This window comes from Takifugu flavidus, chromosome 16, assembly GCF_003711565.1.
Source record: "Takifugu flavidus isolate HTHZ2018 chromosome 16, ASM371156v2, whole genome shotgun sequence".
NCBI classification, from domain to species: domain Eukaryota; kingdom Metazoa; phylum Chordata; class Actinopteri; order Tetraodontiformes; family Tetraodontidae; genus Takifugu; species Takifugu flavidus.
Window position 1 is genome coordinate 1,220,618 of NC_079535.1, and position 15,380 is coordinate 1,235,997.

Consider the following 15,380-nt stretch of genomic DNA (forward strand, 5'->3'; position numbering starts at 1 on the left):
TCTAGGCACTTTAGAGAATCCCAGGGCCTAACCCCAAACAGTGGCAAGGAAAAACTCCCCTTTAACAGGAAGAAACCTTGAGCAGGACCAGAGAGTAGGTAGGAGAGGGAGGTAGAGGAGAGAATACGCATAGATCATACATACATACATACATACATACATACATACATACATACATACATACATACATACATAAAGTAAAGTAAGGTGCAAGTTGAGTGGGTCAGCGGGGTCGGAGGTCAGTATGCAGCTCTGAAGGCGGCAATACCTGTAGATGAATACAGAAGGGGGGACAGAAAAACTGCACAAGAAATAGCATCACTAGGAGAGGAGAGAGAAATGGAATCAATAACCTGACCTATAACTGAAAATTTGATTGTAATTTTCAGCTTTTGCAAAAACATACTGTGGGTTTTCAGCCACTGATATGGAAATGCTTAGATTTTTCAAAACCATTTTTGTAAAATGCAAAGTCCTCATTTTCAAATGGGTTTCACAATGAAAACTTTTGAAAGCATAATTTTCATCTCCATGTTGAAAGGCAACACAATATTCAGTGAGGCTTGACGCATTTGTTTTACTTTTTCAGATAATGGTAGTGTGCCACCCAGGAACAACAGCTATGGCCAACAACTGAGCAACATGGCCTGCTTTGTTTGGTTTGTTATCTTTCCTCCAACAAAATGTGGATTTGCTGTATCAATACTCTGACCAGCAGAGACACATTTGTTATGTTCGCCAAGGACTGTGTCAGTTGCTAATGTTCCAACTACTGTTGTAACATGCTTTGTACAGTGTTTTTAGTAATTATCAGAGAAGGGTCCAGCTGCATGCTTGCAGGCTGCAGTTTTTAAAACCGCAGGACTTTGATGCCATGGACAACTAACTGAGAGTAAGTAAGATGTACAGTTTTATTTGTTTAAAAGGAAGGGATTGTTACGCACATCAGCATTGCTACTTTGTTGAATTTTTGCTTTTACCAATTGTTTTGTCTATCCATTTCATCTTACTACTCCAACAACCGAATAATGCTTCCAGCAACACAGTGTATGCAATTAGTTGTACGCAAGTTCATCTTAATATTTAAAGGTAAAGCTAATATACATTATGTACGTATATGTTAATTCTCATCTCGCGTTTAATACCAATTTGAAATACATGGTGGAAAACTATATGACCATTTGCCTGTCAGATTTTGCTAGCTCTGAGGCACTACACATACATAGAATCACATTGTAGCAGTTTTTGTTAGGTAGCAGAGTTCCACAAAATACTAAATCATGCCCTGCACGCAACATTTCAGCATCTGGTCTATTTTATATACTTCATATATGATAATAATACATTTTAAATTATACATTAACATTTTTAAAAAATTTGAAAAATGGAAGAGAAGAGCTGTCTTAGATCTACCCATGATCAAATCAATTAGTTTAGTTATGCAAATTCTGCTGAGTCATGTAGCTACCTTTTTTTCCTCTTCCTCTAGATTGCTAAAAATGTATGGTGAAGGATACAATTTCAGGGCATAATTACTATTTAAAATATGTTTCTGATAAAACAAAATGTTTTCAGGATTACAAGAAAATATATAGCAACAAAACCATACCCCAAAAATCTGATTTAAAACTTATTTTATCTGTTATACTTGGTTGAGTTGGGCGGTTTTCTGTTTCAATGTCCAATGTTTTTGACCTACAACCACTCACATACCCAAGTGAGCCATTCAATTTCCCAACGGGGATGAATAAAGTAAATCTTGAAGTGACAAGTCTAAGATTGCTTTTATGGTTAACCTGTTATCCGGCTGGGCGGGCAATGGGCCACTGCTGTCATCGAGAATCAAACCCCGGAATCCTCTCACTACCCGTCCTTCACCATGAAGCTCAGGCGAGTGTTCGACCACCCAGTCCAGGACAGTGAATCAGCATCTACGCTACTGACCGTGCAGCAGGGGGCAGCGCTGCTGATTACACCATCCAATTCCGGATCCTAGCAGCCAAGAGTGGCTGGAATGACACCGCTCTCCGGGGAGTTTATATTCAGGGGCTGGCAGTTTAGCTCAAGGACGGGTTGGCAGCTCGTGAGGAGACCCTGGATTTGGAGACGCTGATCGACCTCACCATACGGTTGGACAATCGCCTTCAAGAAAGACAGGGAGAGAGAGGGTCCAGATCCATCACGAGTTTCCTCTAATGGCCTCAGCCAGGCCCTGCCTCCAGTCCATTTGATGCTGCCAGGTACGCTCCTTTGGTCCCGTGACTCCATCTCTTTGTCTTTCCTCGTGGATTCTGATGCGGATGACAGCTTCATTGACCAGGATCTAGTTAAGCAGGCCAGCATTCTCAGGGAGGTTCTGTCTGAGCCCAAAACCATTCTGGGTTTAAATGGGGAGATACTGGTCAAGGTAACTAATCGAACCGCCCCCTTAACCCTCATTGTCTCCGGAAACCACAGCGAACAGATCCAATTCTTCCTTATTCACGCGTCCTCTTCCACTGACATCCTTGGGACGTCCTGGTTAGCCCTCCATAACCCTCAGGTCCAAATCCGGCAGGGGGACCAGTGGGAGACTGCGTTTAACACCTGCTTGGGCCACTTTGAGTATCTGGTTATGCCTTTTGGATTCACCAATCCCCCAGCCGTGTTCCAGGCTTTCGTCAACGATGTCCTGTGTGACATGTTAAATGAGTTCCTCTTTGTTTACCTCAATGATATCCTCATTTTTGAGACGAAGGACGAACATGTCCAGCACATCCGCCTGGTCCTCCAGCGCCTCTTGGAGAACAAGCTGGACCACATTCATCGGAGTTCTCTGTAATCTTAACCCTGCAGAGGTTGACTCTATTGCTGAAGGTTGCGCAGCCTCACTGAGAATCACGCTTGATTCTGTTGCCCCCAAAAAGAAAATGGTAAATCAGAGGCGGTGTGCCCCTTGGTATAATTCACACATTAGGACCCTCAAGCAGAAAGCGCAAAAGGTATAAAGGAAATTATATTCTTGTAAAATAGATAAATATCACTTAGCCTGGAAATACTTTCTGGTTGTTTACAAAAAGGCCCTCCATAAGGCTAGAACAGCTTATTTTTCTTCAGTTGAAGAAAACAAGAATAACCCCAGATTTTTTTTTCAGGACTGTGGCCAAATTGACCAAGAGTGTTTTAGACCCATGTGTCCCTTCTTCCCTTAGTGGTGAAGACTTCATGAGCTTCTTCACTGATAAAGTTCTATCAGAGAAAAAGCTAACCAGGCCATCCCAACAACTGGACCATCACCAGATGTGCTGACTGTGGGAACATAAAGGGTCTTCAACGAGCCCTTAAACTTCGACACCCCTATATATTTTTCTGAGGCGTCTTCGCTAATTCGGAAATCCAAGACCACCACATGTCCTTTAGATCCCATCCCAACACACCTGTTGAAGGATGTTTTACCAATGATAGGCAGATCTATCCTGGACCAGATAAATTGTTCTTTAGTGACAGGTTATGTACCGCAGTCCTACAAGGTGTCAGTGATTAAGCCATTGCTTGAAAAAACCATCACTGGATCCGGATGTACTAGCAAATTATAGGCCTATATCCAACCTTCCTTTTATCTCTATTAGAAGGTGGTGGTGACTCAGTTACTGTAGCACCTGCAGAGAAAAGGTCTGTTTGAGATGTTTCAGTCAGGCTTTAGAGCTCACCACAGCACAGAAACAGCACTCATTAAAGTTAGTAATGATAGCTTCACATCCTGGGCTGGTTTCTATGCTGGTTCGGCTAGACCTCAGTGCTGCTTTTGATACAGTTGATCACAGCATCCTGTTACATAGATTGGAACATGTGATTGGGATTAAAGGGACAGCACTAGACTGGTTTAGATCATATATTTATCAGTAGGGTTAGCCATGGAGTTCCACAAGGTTCTGTACCAATTCTTTTCACCTTGTACATGCTTCCCTTGGGAAACATTATTCAGCAGCATGGAAAATTTTTTATTGTTATGCTGATGACACTCAGCTATATCTATTGATGAAACCAGAGGAGACAGACCAGTCTCAGGAAAAACTGAGGTCATGGTGTCTGGTCTGAACCTCTCAGGGATAGATTAGATCACATTATCACTCTAGATCACATGTGTCAAACTCAGTCCTCGAAGGCCACGATCCTGCCGGGTTTTCTGTCCTACCAGGCTGAAAATGCATTCAGTGGGATAGAAAACCCGGCAGGATCGTGGCCCTCAAGGACTGAGTTTGACATGCCTGCGGGTATCTCCTTAGCATCTAGTCTCTCTGTGAGGAATCTTGGAGTAACTTTTGATCAAAATCTCTCCTTCAGCTCACACATTAAAATAGTGCCTTTTTTCATTTGAGGAACATTGCAAAGATCAGGAAGCTACTAACACGGCATGATGCTGAAAAGTTTGTCAATGCATTTGTTACTATGATCTCCTCTCCTCCTCAAGTAGACTCGTGATATATCTTGTGTAGTTTTTCTGCTTCCCCCCCCCCCCCCACCCACTCAACTTGACTCTACCAGCAGATTACCTTACTTAATATAATGTGTTTCCCTATGTATTCTCTATGATCTATGTCTATTCTCTCCTCTCCTCCTCACCAAGTAGACCAGCGTTTTTTCTTGTGTAGTTTTTCTGCCCCCCCTTATTCATTTACAGGTATCGCCGCCTTCAGAGCTGCATGCTGACCTACTGACCTCCGACCCCGCTGACCCACCCAACTTGACTCTACCAGCAGCTTATTTAAATTAATATAATGTATTTCTGTATGGGGCGGCACGGTGGTGTGGTGGTTAGCACTGTGGCCTCACAGCAAGAAGGCCCCGGGCTCGATTCCCGGTTGGGATTGAGGGGACTTTCTGTGTGGAGTTTGCATGTTCTCCCTGTGCCTGCGTGGGTTCTCTCCGGGTACTCCGGCTTCCTCCCACAGTCCAAAGACATGCATGATTGGGGATTAGGCTAATTGGAAACTCTAAAATTGCCTGTAGGTGTGAGTGTGAGAGAGAATGGTTGTTTGTCTATATGTGTTAGCCCTGCGATTGACTGGCGTCCAGTCCAGGGTGTACCCTGCCTCCGCCCATTGAGCTGGGATAGGCTCCAGTCCCCCCGCGACACTCAGTGGAGGAACAAGCGGTAGAAAGTGAGTGAGTGAGTGAGTATTTCTGTATGTTCTACCTATTCTCTCCTCTACCTGTCCTCTCCCTTCTCTCTATCTACCCAGCTGACCATCAGCAGGACGGTCCCCCTGTATGAGCCTGGTCCTGCTCAAGGTTTCTTCCTGTTAAAGGGGAGTTTTCCTTGCCACTGTTGCTTGTTGGGGGTCAGGCCCTGGGATTCTGTAAAGCACCTAGAAACAATTTTGATTGTAACAGACGCTATATAAGTATTGATTGATGTCAAGGCAGAGAAGTGTGACTTCCACACATCATCAGTAACCTTCCTGGGATTCATTGTTGGGCAGGGACAGCGCTCGCCTGATCCGGCCAAGGTGAGTGCAGTGGCAGAGTGGCCCACTCCGACTTCCCATAAGCAGCTCCAGAGCTTCCTGGTGTTTGTTAATTTCTGTCCTTTCATTCGAGGCGATAGCAATGGCTAAATCTTGTCCCGTCTAGATCCCAGCAGTTTGTGGTGGAAGGGGAATGCCTCTGATATTGGAGTCAGTGTGGTTCTTTCCCAACAGGATCCAGTGGATCAGAAGCTCCACCCTTGTGACTTTTTCAGTTGCCGATTAACTCCGGCCGAGGTTGTTTGAGGTGTCCACCGTCAGGGCCAACCTGTGTCATTGCAAGAGCATGTGGAGACAGGTCCATTCTCTCCTGCGTTCCTTCCAACAGTCTCAGAGGCAACCTCCACCATGTTCCAGCCCCTGCCTATCAGCCGGGCCAGAAGGTCTGGCTCTCCACCAAGGATCTTGTAATGATTAAATGATGTAAATGACTTTTTTTTATGTGTTTGTGATTTTAAATTTGATTCATTAAAAGGCTTTGTTAAAGGTCACGTCTCCTCTCCACTGACCTTTGACCCCCACTCAACTAGAGTTGTTTTAATTAATGTATTTGAATTAACTCTGCCTATTCTCTCCTCTACTTGTCCTCCTCCCTCTCTACCCAGCAGGGTCCCCCTATATGAGCCTGGTCCTGCTCAAGGTTTCTTCCTGTTGCTTGGCAGGGGTCAAGCCCTGGGTTTCTGTAAAATGCAGACAATATCAATTGTAACAGATGCTATATTAAAAAAGATGATAACAGATATTTTAAGTCTTTTTAGTTAACATTCCATAACAACAAGTAGAGATGAAAAAGTGAGTGCAAGCAGGTAGAAAAAAAGTTGGTAGAGAAATGTCTAAGAGTATTTGCATGCAATGAAAACAATAGAAAAGTGGACAATATGATCATCTGATCAGTGAATATATAGTACAGAGACAGTGGCAAAGACGTAAAGAAAGTAGGCAGATGTTGAGGTCTTAGAAAACATCCTGAGACTGACAGATGGATAGGATCAGCAATTAGTGTATCAGAGGGATGGTGCATTTTAGATATTTTGGAAATAAAGAGTGAGAGGCCAGACTGTGCTAGAGGTCGGAGAGAGGATGAAATAATTGAAAAGTCATCTGGTAGCTGGAGGGGTTCTTGGTCATTTCCAGAGCACTATTGGGTTGCCTTGCGCAAAGTGACACCCCTCCCACAAGGAATGCATTTGTCTTCTATATTAATGTGTGTGTGTGTAACTAATGGTTTACAAAATTAATTTCCCCTAACTGGGGACAAAAAAAGGATGTTCATTTTGCTTATTCCTGTTTCACAATGGAGACCCCTGAGGAGCACAGTCCAAATTACATGAAAAAAAAGAGATTAATGAAGTCATTCTTCAGTCTTCTGGCAACAGATTTTGTTCTTTATTTAGAGTAAGATGTGTTAACATCCAGCATGACAAAAATTCTACAAAGTTCACAATTTAAAAATGAAATATCACAGCAACTTGTGATCTGACACATTTATAGCAAAATTAAGATGTCACCAAATCCATGCTGTGTAGTACAAAAATAAATCAAACTTCCGTTCCACAGAGAGCACAATAGTTTATACAAAATCCTGTCTTTGTTAATAGTCACCAAAAACCAGTCTCAAAATGAATTGTCTCAGACAAAATAATAACCTCTGATGATTTCACAATAATTCATATGAAAACTCTGCATTTTAAATATGTGACAACCTTTTAGTGTCCTCTATAGATAGTCACAGATTATTCTATTGAGATTTGTTATTTATGTACCAACATTAGATGAGCAGCCAGTGTTGTGCTTTCGAATCCATTTTCCCTTTTTCACTGATCTATGAGAATCAATTCAAGAACTGGTACTACCTATTATTCTACTGAAGCATTACTATATTGGCAAAGCTGCAGGCACAATGCTGTGGAAGTATGCAGTCAGGAAGAATGGATAAAACAGTCCTTAAATTAGGACAATGAATTACGTTGATATTCACTTGTGGTGAACAACACCTTTTTCAGAAGCCCATAAAATGGCAAATTCTGAACATGTTACCTTCAACTAAAACAACAAAATTCAGGGGTGCATACGGTCTGAATCGTATCATTCTTTAAATGCCTTGCCTACCATTTCTTCCCTTATTAGTTTTGATTGACCATTTAATTCTATAGTGATTAGATATAAAGTGCTGCTAGGGATAACTTCCATTTTCCTAAAATATAGCAGACAAATGAAAGAACATTGTTAATATTTTGCGCTCGTCAATAGTCTGTAGTACAACTCCTACGGTTATAATTCTTATGATTTCAAGTCTCAGTCAGTTCTCTCACTGGTGCTAAATGCACGCCTACAGTGATTTCAATCAGTTGATCTCACCAGTCTTGTGCCAAAGAGGTTACCTGGAAAATTGCACACTGCCGTACATAAGGGTAATATTTTCAGGGACGAGTGCAAATAGTCTACTGGCACATAAGTGGGGGACAATGACCCTGTAAGTCCTGCTGTCATACTCATATAAATACTCTTTAGAAAATCCTCAAAATCCCTTCAGTTAGGCTCTTGGGTACTGCTTTTAGCTTCTGTAAGAACATCAAAACATGGAAACAAAGGTGACACTGTGCAAAATTGCACAGAAAATAAATTGGAACTCCTATACTTTTGCCTCTTGAACTCATTGCCCATGTTCACTCTTTTTTTTAAGTTTTTGTATTAAAAAATTTGTATAAAAATTAATATTTTACATATGCTATATTAAAAAAGATGTATGTTACCCGACTATGTTTATAAACAATAAGTTGCATATACCCAACCTGTTTTTTACTTTCAAGTTTTGATCCCATACCTTCAATAAACAAATTATTTACTTATTCTTATATTGGTAAGAGATTTCTTGATACTAGCAAAACAAGTCTCAAATATGAGCAGATTTGACACTAAACAGGCTAATTTGTGGTACCTATTTGGTGTTGTCTTACATATCAATTCTATCTGAAGTTTGTTCAAGAATGTGCATGTGAAAATGCATGCACTGCACAGATGTGTTCCTTCATGTAATTAATTAACTCTCTTAGGTAATGGAATTTTCACCAATGGGTTTCCGTGTAATGATGTTTACAATAGAACTGTCCACGTATACATTCATAAATCAGGTCAGTTTCCTCTTCAGATTCCATAACAGCACCAATTTTAAAAAAAAAAACAAAAAACCCTCCTATAGCTTCACATTCCCCCCTCCAATCAAAATGCTTCTCAAGCATTGTAAGCCAGTTCCTGCATTTGAATAATGCACACACAAAAAAGAAAAAAAAATCAGTCCCAATCCATCCAGCAAGGAGGAAAATCAGCTCCGCTCTTTCTTTCTTTCTTTCTTTCTTCTTCTTCTTTCTTTCTTTCTTTCTTCTTTCTTTCTTTCTTTCTTTCTTTCTTTCTTTCTTTATTTCTTTCTGATAGATAGATAGATAGATAGATAGATAGATAGATAGATAGATAGATAGATAGATAGATAGATAGATAAAGACAGAAAGAGTGGAGCTGACAGAAAGATGGACCTGATTTATATATTTATATAATTAAACAAAATACAAATTAAATATTTTTTTTAAATATTCCTCTGCATTGTTTGATTTATTCTGTTTGGATGTTGAGCAATAAAAATGACTTGCACCCTGTCATCATTAGCTTACTGTTCTGTTATATACACGTGAAATGTGCATACATGAGCAGCTAGAAACATTACATGACACTATGCCAGCTCATATGAAGACGTACAAAATGGGGATGTCATTTTGCCAGTTGCATTTTTCTTCAAAGCAAGGCCTAAAAAGAACATGACCAAAGAAAGAAATCCTCTTGAGGTCTTAACTTTTTGGAGTGAACACCATTCAGAATATGCACCACTAGAACAAGTTACTGCACTAAATCAAAGAGGTCCAATCGTGATGAATGCAGATTTTAAAGGCTGCCTGCACCTGCTGGGAAGGGATAAAAATCTCCAAGTTATGCTTGGATGCCTTGAACAGTTTGGTTGATGTTTTCCAACAGGGCCTTGTTCTCTGGAATCTGATACTGGTCTTGGTTGGTGTAGATGTCTGTCAAAGTGGTCACATAGTCTTCAAAGTTCTGCTCACTAATAGGCTCCTGCAAGACCAGAGGAAAAAGAGGGAAGTTTTATGGCCTCTCAAGATTATAGAAGAATGTGATGGGAAGTTTCACACTAGTATTTTATGTGATATATTTTGAACATATGTTATATGGTGTATTATAAGGACATAAGATAATTTTACTGCACACTTAATATAGGAATGATAAATTTAAACTGAACAGCCAGGCACATTTAAGATACGGACGCACTTGCTGGTGCAGCTGCAAGCAGCTATTATTCCTCAAAGGATGTTCTTTGTGTGGGAGCGATTTCTGTGGACAAGCAAGAGAAGACACATATTATTAGCTTTCGTAAAATATAAATAAAACCAAAGATGTTGGTTCAATTCAAACACTAAGTAGCTGTATTAGAAATAGTGCCACATAAAGATCAAGATGTCTGATGAACATAACAAGAAAAACCATCTGCCAAGCAGGTAATTTGCCCACATATTACAATATACTGTACATGTTCCTTGGTCAAATATCAATATTTACTGAAAAAAAATCATTAAAATCTGTAATTTTTTCATTTTATTGATAGCAAACAAAAAAAATCCATCACATAACCTTGACAAAGTGAATGACCATTAATTTGAACACAAAGATTAGAGAATTTAAGGGTAGGACTATTTATCCACTATGTAACCTTCACCCATCATACCTTGCCTTTTGTGTTCTACTGAATGTATTTGCCATCATTTAAATTTTTGCAATAAAAACAATAATGACACAGCATGCACATTGAATGAAGACACATACAATAAATTGGCTCCTATAAATCTTTGGATAAATCGATTCCACCACTTGCCCGCTAGTTGTTCCTGATGACCCTTACCATATGAGGGAGCTGGGCATTAGCTAAACTGTTAATCAGTGAATGGCTGAGGTTGGCCAGCTCATGCAGCAGAGATTCATTTTGCTGTTCAATCACCTTGTTTTCCTCCTCTATGGACTTCAGGTTGGACTCCATTGTTGTGATCTGAGTAAGGAGGAAACAGTTGGATGACGGGACATGACAGAACTATCTTCACCTGTAATATTTAAGTCAAATCCAAATGAATATACAGGAGGTAACTCACCTGTGTTCGCAGTTTGATCATGTCGGCTTCAACGTGTGGATTTGATTCACTTAAATCTTTGATTTCTTCATCAAGCTGTTTGACATCATCTTCATGCTCTAGTCCTACAAATGATAAACAACATATGAAGTGGCACTATATAACTCAAGCCTGAACTCAGGAAATGACACCACTTTTGTTTGATTTTGTTTTAGTTTAAATTTTCCTCTACATTATAAGTAAGTACACTAACTTATAATTAACTAACTATATAACATTACTTTCCATAATTAAGTTCTACATTAGAGTAAAAGGTAAATTTGTATTTTAAAATGATTTTTGGATGTTTTGTTCCTTTTAAATGAAATATTCTGGTCATTTAAAAAGCTTGAAATTATATATGTTGTTTCTATTATACACACACACACACACACACACACACACACACACACACACACACACATATATATATATATATATATATATATATATATATATAAATTATTTATTTTAATATAAATCTATTTTGAAAGAAAAGCTGTAATACAAACATTGATTATATTTCACAAAACATGTTTGTCCCGGTTTCTTTCTATGAATTTTCATAATTCAATAATTTCATACTTTGTGTGACACAACAGGTTATACAAACATTGTTTACATGTATTTAAAATTATATTTAAAAATGATCATTATTAAGTAGAAGGAATTATGTTTTTGCAACACTGAATTGAAATTCAGTGAAGCACAATGATACACCGACGCAATCCAGGTCTGATTATACCTTAAAAAACTGAGCCTTGTTCTTCCCAGAAGGCTCTCCTCATTGTGTGCACACTAAACTCTAATATTCAGTTGTTATTCAAACAACTCTGCACACACATGGAAATCATCCCCTATCCATATTTCTGATTAGCTGTAGTATGGTGGTGAGTAGTGAGGCTGTGGTTACCATTACTGGCACATTGCTGCTTTATCGTTAGCATTTCGACTCCAGAGAGCCTGGCTTTCCTCATGGCTGACGTGGCACGTGGACAACCCGACAGGCTAGAGGCAAAAAAACAGGAAGTGGATGAAGATCTTCAAAATATGATTCAGGAGTTCCTTATTGCTCTAGAAAATGGAAAAAAAAACATCTGAGAGCTAATTTTTAGTATAACACAAGTGTTACCCAGCTTAGTCCTTTGTTTGCCAGTGCACTTTAACGTGGATCTATTTTATCATGGCTTAGTAGATTTTAAAATTTATTAGCCAGCCAAAGACAATTTGCTATTGCAGCACTCTAAAGAAGAATACCTGGCTGTTTCTAACACTCTACAAATAACAAAGAATGTTTTTATGTAAATACCATTTTTTCATTTTTCTTCACATTCAGTTGTCTTTCTTTCTAATTTTTTATACCATTTGTCCTGTGTTCATTAAATACATAAAGAAAGAAACAAAAAAATAAATCTTTAGTCTGGCCTATGTTATGCTACAGTCTGCTTCCTTTTAGTTAGTAAAATAGCTTTTTTTAAGCTCTCCCTGGACTGTCTTTTGGCACTCCTTTGCTCATGAGACCTGCTATGATAATACACAAGACAAGTGTTTTCCACCCAGGAATGTTTCATCCTTAATCATTTGAATGACTCTTGGTTTCTCCAAAGGTTGTTTATTATATCTTGATATTTCTCTTCAATTTCTCTAAGACACTAATAATTATTAACAAGTATAATACACTGCCTGGCCAAAAAAGGTCACATGCATGATTTTTTTTTGTTTTTTACCAACAACTTGGTATTGAGGGTCAGATCACTGCGAAAAGCCTTCTCCAGCACATCCCAAAGATTCTCAGTGAGGTCAAGGAGTGGCCTTTCTAGTGGAAAATGATGGACCGTGTGTCTCACTCTTTTGCAGTCTAAGCCCGATGAATTTCTGCATTGTCCTTGTCAAGAAAAAACCTGGTCATTCAATATATTTAGGCAGTCAGCTGAACTAATTTTCTGGGCGCATAATCGTACTGAACTTAGACCAACTGGAGCAACCTCAGATCATAGCACTGCAGGCTTGTACCGTAGGCACTTGTCATGATGGGTGCATCACCTCATCAGAAACACCGATCTCTCTGGACAGGGTGAACCTTTAACCATCAGACCACATGACTTTCTTCCGTTACTCCAGAGTCCCATCTTTATGCTCCCTAGCCAATTAACCGCCCCCCACCCCCCACCCATTAGCCTAACCAATTAATGGATTTCTTTAGGCTATGAAAATGTGGAAATGCTCTTACTTTCACCCTTAAATATAGCCCCAAATTTTAGTGTTGTGTTTCAAGGATTCAGTTTCAATAAACATTTACGGGATCGCCTATCATGATCATTTGGGATTTTTTTTCGACCACATTTCTTCCTCGTAGATGATGGTTCCCCGCTATCCTTTATTTAATTTTTAAATAGTGCACTGTTCTTAATCCAGTTTTAGTAGTTTCTGCAATCTTTTGATGTTTTCCTTGCTTGATGCATGTCAATGATCTGACCCTTCTCAAGCAGACTAATATCTTTACCGTGGTCACAGGATGTGTCTTTCGACATGGTTGTTTAAGAAATGAGAAGCTACTATTTGCATCAGTTGCGGTTAAAAAACTTTTTGCCAGCGGGAAGACAATTGTACATGCAGTATTTGCCCAATATGAGACTCTTACCTATGTGCATAGTTAAATCCAGGTGCCAACTTTTTTGTTGGCCAGGCAGTGTATTTTGACACCCATTTTCCACATGTGTTAATCATCCTAATGTTCATCTCTGGCAATGGTCTTCCCAACCCAGGACCTGCTAATGGTAACTTTGGTTATATTGCTTCTGATTTGAATGTCAATAACCATAGTTTGTTACATAAACCTGATATAGCAACGTCTTGGGAATGTACTGCTAGTTCTTATAGTTTTGCCGTCTCTGAATCATAGCTCAAGAAAAGTACTAGCTCTAAAATCCTAATACCAGGTTACAGTATTGTTAATCTGGTAGTTGAATCATAGCAACTTGACTGTTGGAGTTCCATGAAGAAGTTTCACCTCCCATCCACGAGGCTTCATCAGTTTGAGCTGACTGTTTGGGAGTTCCAGCTACCGTATTTTCACGACCATAAGGCACACTGTATTAAAAGGCGCAGCCTCAGTTATGGGTGCTATTTCTGTATTTAAAACATACATAAGGCGCACCGTATTATTAGGCGCATGCTGAAACATACAGTAAAAATGACAATGGAAGTAAAACAGTGAGTTTCGACACATTTATTGAACAAAATATTCATTCTTCCGCCACAAAACGATCAAAGTTTTCATCTTCTGTATCTGAATTAAACAGCTGCAGTATTTCAATGTCCAACATCCCGAATTCCTCTTCTTCATCATCTGAATCAGACTCACCGACTGGTTCCGGTTCAGCGTTGATTTTGTGAAAGCTCTTACAATACATGAAGACAGTATCATAGCCCATGCGTCTACAATCCACCCACATATGGTGGCATAACTTGCCCGCCGCTGCCTCATAGTCTTTGTAAAGGAGTGTTCACCTTCCATCATCCAGCGCTCTGTCCGTTTCCCTGACAGCCGAGAACCACGGTGAACGAAGACTTCTCGTGCCCCGTTGTGCGTATCACCACCGTGCTGGTCCCTTTTTCTCCACTTTGTGGGTCAAAGGGATGTTAAAAGTCAGAGGGATCTCATCCATGTTGGTGATGTGGCTGGGCGCGGTTATCTTGTCGCGGCAGTAGGTGCGGAAGATGGCCACCCTCTCCTGGTAATCCGCGGGCAGCCGCTGCGCAACAGTTGTCCTCGCGCGTATGGAGAGATTCCACCGCCTCATAAAGCGAAAACACTAAGATTGCTCGATTGCCATTTTTAATCGATTGGCGGAGCGTTTACCATAGTGCACCCACCAAAGGCGCACAGCAGATTTTGGAACTCAGTCCACACACACGGCGCTCCATATTATAAGGTGCAAAATATTATGAGGTATTATGAGGTGTAAAATCTCAGTGTTTTAGGTGCGCCTTATAGTCGTGAAAATACGGTAGTTGTACTTTTCAGGAACCATTAACACATTTGGAGCTTCAGTTACCTGGATGTTGCTCCACCTCTCATTATGCGGGACAGTGATAGGGTGCTCCTCCCCAAGTGTTGGACCAACAGGCTCAAGAACTCTTTTGTCCCCCATACCATCGTACTCTACAACTCCTCAACTGGGGGAGGAGCATGTAGAGTACACTACACAGAAATGGACACTTGTGTTTTATCTTTATAGTTTTTTTATATTATTTAATATGTTGATATTCTTTTATTTTTGCTTCTCCTTTTTCTGTTCTTTTGTTCTTAAAATTTTCTGCTGGAATTACAAATTTCCATGAGGGAGTCATCCCAAGGGATCAATAAAGTTTTGAAAAACATCCCCAGGAGGAGAAGAGGCCATTCACACGTGGCCACCAACGAACCCCATTGTGTCACGGGAAGTTTCAATGTCCTGCATAATGAGGGGTGGAGAAACCAACAACCAGGTAACTGAAGCTGCAAATGTGTTAATGACTCCTGAAGAATATAAGTATGTGGAACTCCCCAACAGCCAGTTAAAACTGATGAAGCCTCTTGGATGAGAGTTGAAACTTCTTCAAGAAACTCAAACAGCCCAGTTGCACTAAGATTCCACTACGATAATTA

At 40.0% G+C, this 15,380-nt stretch overlaps 1 protein-coding gene across 1 annotated transcript in view; it reads right to left on the reverse strand.

Moving 5' to 3' along the window:
- Positions 1–6,871: 6,871 nt before the first annotated feature.
- myt1lb (myelin transcription factor 1-like, b) overlaps positions 6,872–15,380 on the reverse strand; it is a 114,624-nt gene continuing 106,115 nt past the window's right edge. Inside the window, 5 exon segments of the mRNA XM_057058135.1 lie at positions 6,872–9,626; positions 9,840–9,902; positions 10,468–10,611; positions 10,712–10,815; positions 11,643–11,737. Coding sequence (XP_056914115.1) covers positions 9,486–9,626; positions 9,840–9,902; positions 10,468–10,611; positions 10,712–10,815; positions 11,643–11,737 — 547 coding nt within the window. The 3' untranslated portion in view covers positions 6,872–9,485.